Raw genomic sequence first — 2,338 nt, 5'->3', positions numbered from 1 at the left:
GTGGATTAAAGCTCGAATAAAATCTTTTCACCTGAAAAATTTGATTTGATATAAATATTTTGGAGTTCTTAAAAAACTTTACATTAGATCTCCTTTTAAGTATTAACTTAATTAATTAATTAATTTCTTTTTCTTTCTTTTTCAGCTATTTATTTATGAGTGACTTATGTATGTATGTATATATATGTATATATTGTACTATTCTTAGTGTATTGTCTGTCTTGTCTTAATGTTGGTTTATAATGGAGCACTGTAACAAAAAATAATTTCCCCCAGGGATCAATAAAGTATTCTGATTCTGAACAAACATGTTGGATGTCAAAGCACTTTAGTCACCAGCGGTGTGTTTTTCATGTAGCATCAATATGATGATTGAGGTGTTAATGTTAATTAGACTTAGGCACACATGTTTGCTTGCATCACATTTCTCCTGATGAATTTAAACATCTAGTTTTCAACTATAAAAGCAAAAACTCTGAGCTGAAAACATCAGAACCACCGACTCACATCATAATCGTCTGAGCCGCAAACAGAGCCTGAACTGATGCCAGCCATGGACTCGGGTAAGACATCTGGGCTTCCACCACGAGAAGGGGCCGCTGCTTTATGCAAAGTAAACCGATGTTTAACAAAGTCTGAAACTGTCTGTCTGTCAGTCGTCCTCCTGCTGTCGGTCGTGTGTTTGGGCGTCTCCTCTCAGCAGATCACAGACAGCCAGCGTTTGTTCTCCATTGCAGTCAACAGAGTCACGCACCTGCACCTGCTCGCCCAGAGACTCTTCTCGGACTTTGTAAGCCTGCAGTAGCTCAGACAGACAAGAGTTCACCAATACCTTCATCAACAATCTTTCTTCTTTCTGAAAAAGACTAAATGTAATGCACAGGACAGAAACTATGTTCAAAATGTGTTCAACAAAATGTTCTGCATATTCAACGTGTGCAGTGAGTTTAGATGCACACAGACATATGGACACACTTCAGATTTGATGTCAAGGGAACTGAGACACTTTGTGAACTGTCACTGGTAAAAACACAGCAGACGTTTACACTTTACATTTTAGTCACAGTCAGCTATAATCTCAGGATATTCAGTTAAGAATTATGAAACGATATTAAAATTTGCTGTCAGAACTAACATTGGAATAAAACACGGGTATTCCTGTGTATTTTTTGTATTTTTGTATGTACCTGTGTATTTTTGTGTGTCATAGGAGAGCTCTCTGCAGACAGAGGAGCAGCGTCAGCTCAACAAGATCTTCCTGCAGGATTTCTGCAACTCTGATTACATCATCAGCCCGATTGACAAACACGAGACGCAGCGCAGCTCGGTCATTAAACTACACAGTACTACGCAACACTGCACAGCAGTACACAGTACTACACATGCGCAAATCTTCTGAAGCTGTTGTCTGCTTATTGATGGGTCACAGGTCCTGAAGCTGCTGTCGATCTCCTATCGACTGGTCGAGTCCTGGGAGTTTCCCAGTCGCTCTCTCTCTGGAGGTTCCTCTCTGAGGAACCAGATTTCACCAAGGCTGTCTGAGCTTAAAACGGGAATCTTGCTGCTGATCAGGGTGAGAAGATAAATTCCACAAACATATTGCTCCATGTATGGTACCAATGCAACTAACCACCTGACCCTACAGGCCAATCAGGATGAAGCAGAGAATTATCCTGACAGCGACGCCCTCCAGCACGCTCCTTACGGAAACTATTATCAAAGTCTGGGAGGCAACGAATCACTGAGACAAACTTATGAATTGCTAGCTTGCTTCAAGAAGGACATGCACAAGGTGAGGCAGTGGATAATGGTGATGTCACTGTGATGATGACAATGATGTAATGATGGTGAAGATGACATTTGTGTTACAGGTGGAGACCTACCTGACGGTGGCTAAATGTCGACTCTCTCCGGAAGCAAACTGCACTCTGTAACTCCACCTGATATTGATACTGATACTTGCTCTGTAGCCCCGCCCTCATGTTAGCAAACTCTGCTTACATGTGTTAGCATTAGCAATAGCATAATAATAGCAGTGGTAATCATGACATCGTAAGTTTTTCTGACATAACTGTGATGCAAGGTGTGAACAGGAAATGATGTCATTCTGTGAAATAAATGTGTTGCATTTATATGTAGTCTGTTCTTTCTGGTTTATTTGGGGGATTTATTCTTTATGCTGTGACTTCTTACACAGAAACACACGCTGACGTAAGCTGAGGTCCATATCGATGGCAGAAAAACTGACTCGAACACTTCAGCTTAGAAATTATCTTCTCGTGGCCTCTGACAGTGGACTCATCTCTGTGCTTGTCCTGCTAGACCTCAGTGCAGCGTT

The 2,338-nt window shown here is 41.2% G+C and overlaps 1 protein-coding gene across 1 annotated transcript; it reads left to right on the top strand.

The window, feature by feature from the left end:
* The first annotated feature begins 460 nt into the window (after positions 1–460).
* Positions 461–2,132, top strand: gh1 (growth hormone 1). Its single transcript, XM_085272419.1, has 6 exons — positions 461–563; positions 657–790; positions 1,211–1,327; positions 1,430–1,573; positions 1,646–1,792; positions 1,872–2,132. Exons 1-6 carry the CDS (start codon positions 545–547, stop codon positions 1,932–1,934), a joined length of 624 nt encoding a protein of 207 aa, XP_085128545.1. The 5' UTR covers positions 461–544; the 3' UTR covers positions 1,935–2,132.
* Positions 2,133–2,338: the final 206 nt, after the last annotated feature.

This window comes from Mchenga conophoros, linkage group LG4 (assembly GCF_057382185.1).
Source record: "Mchenga conophoros isolate Kocher_MC1m ecotype Shallow Benthic linkage group LG4, M_conophoros_male_GT1.1, whole genome shotgun sequence".
NCBI lineage: Eukaryota > Metazoa > Chordata > Actinopteri > Cichliformes > Cichlidae > Mchenga > Mchenga conophoros.
The sequence above is the reverse complement of the archived record's forward strand: the minus strand, read 5'-3'. Positions and strand labels throughout refer to the sequence as shown.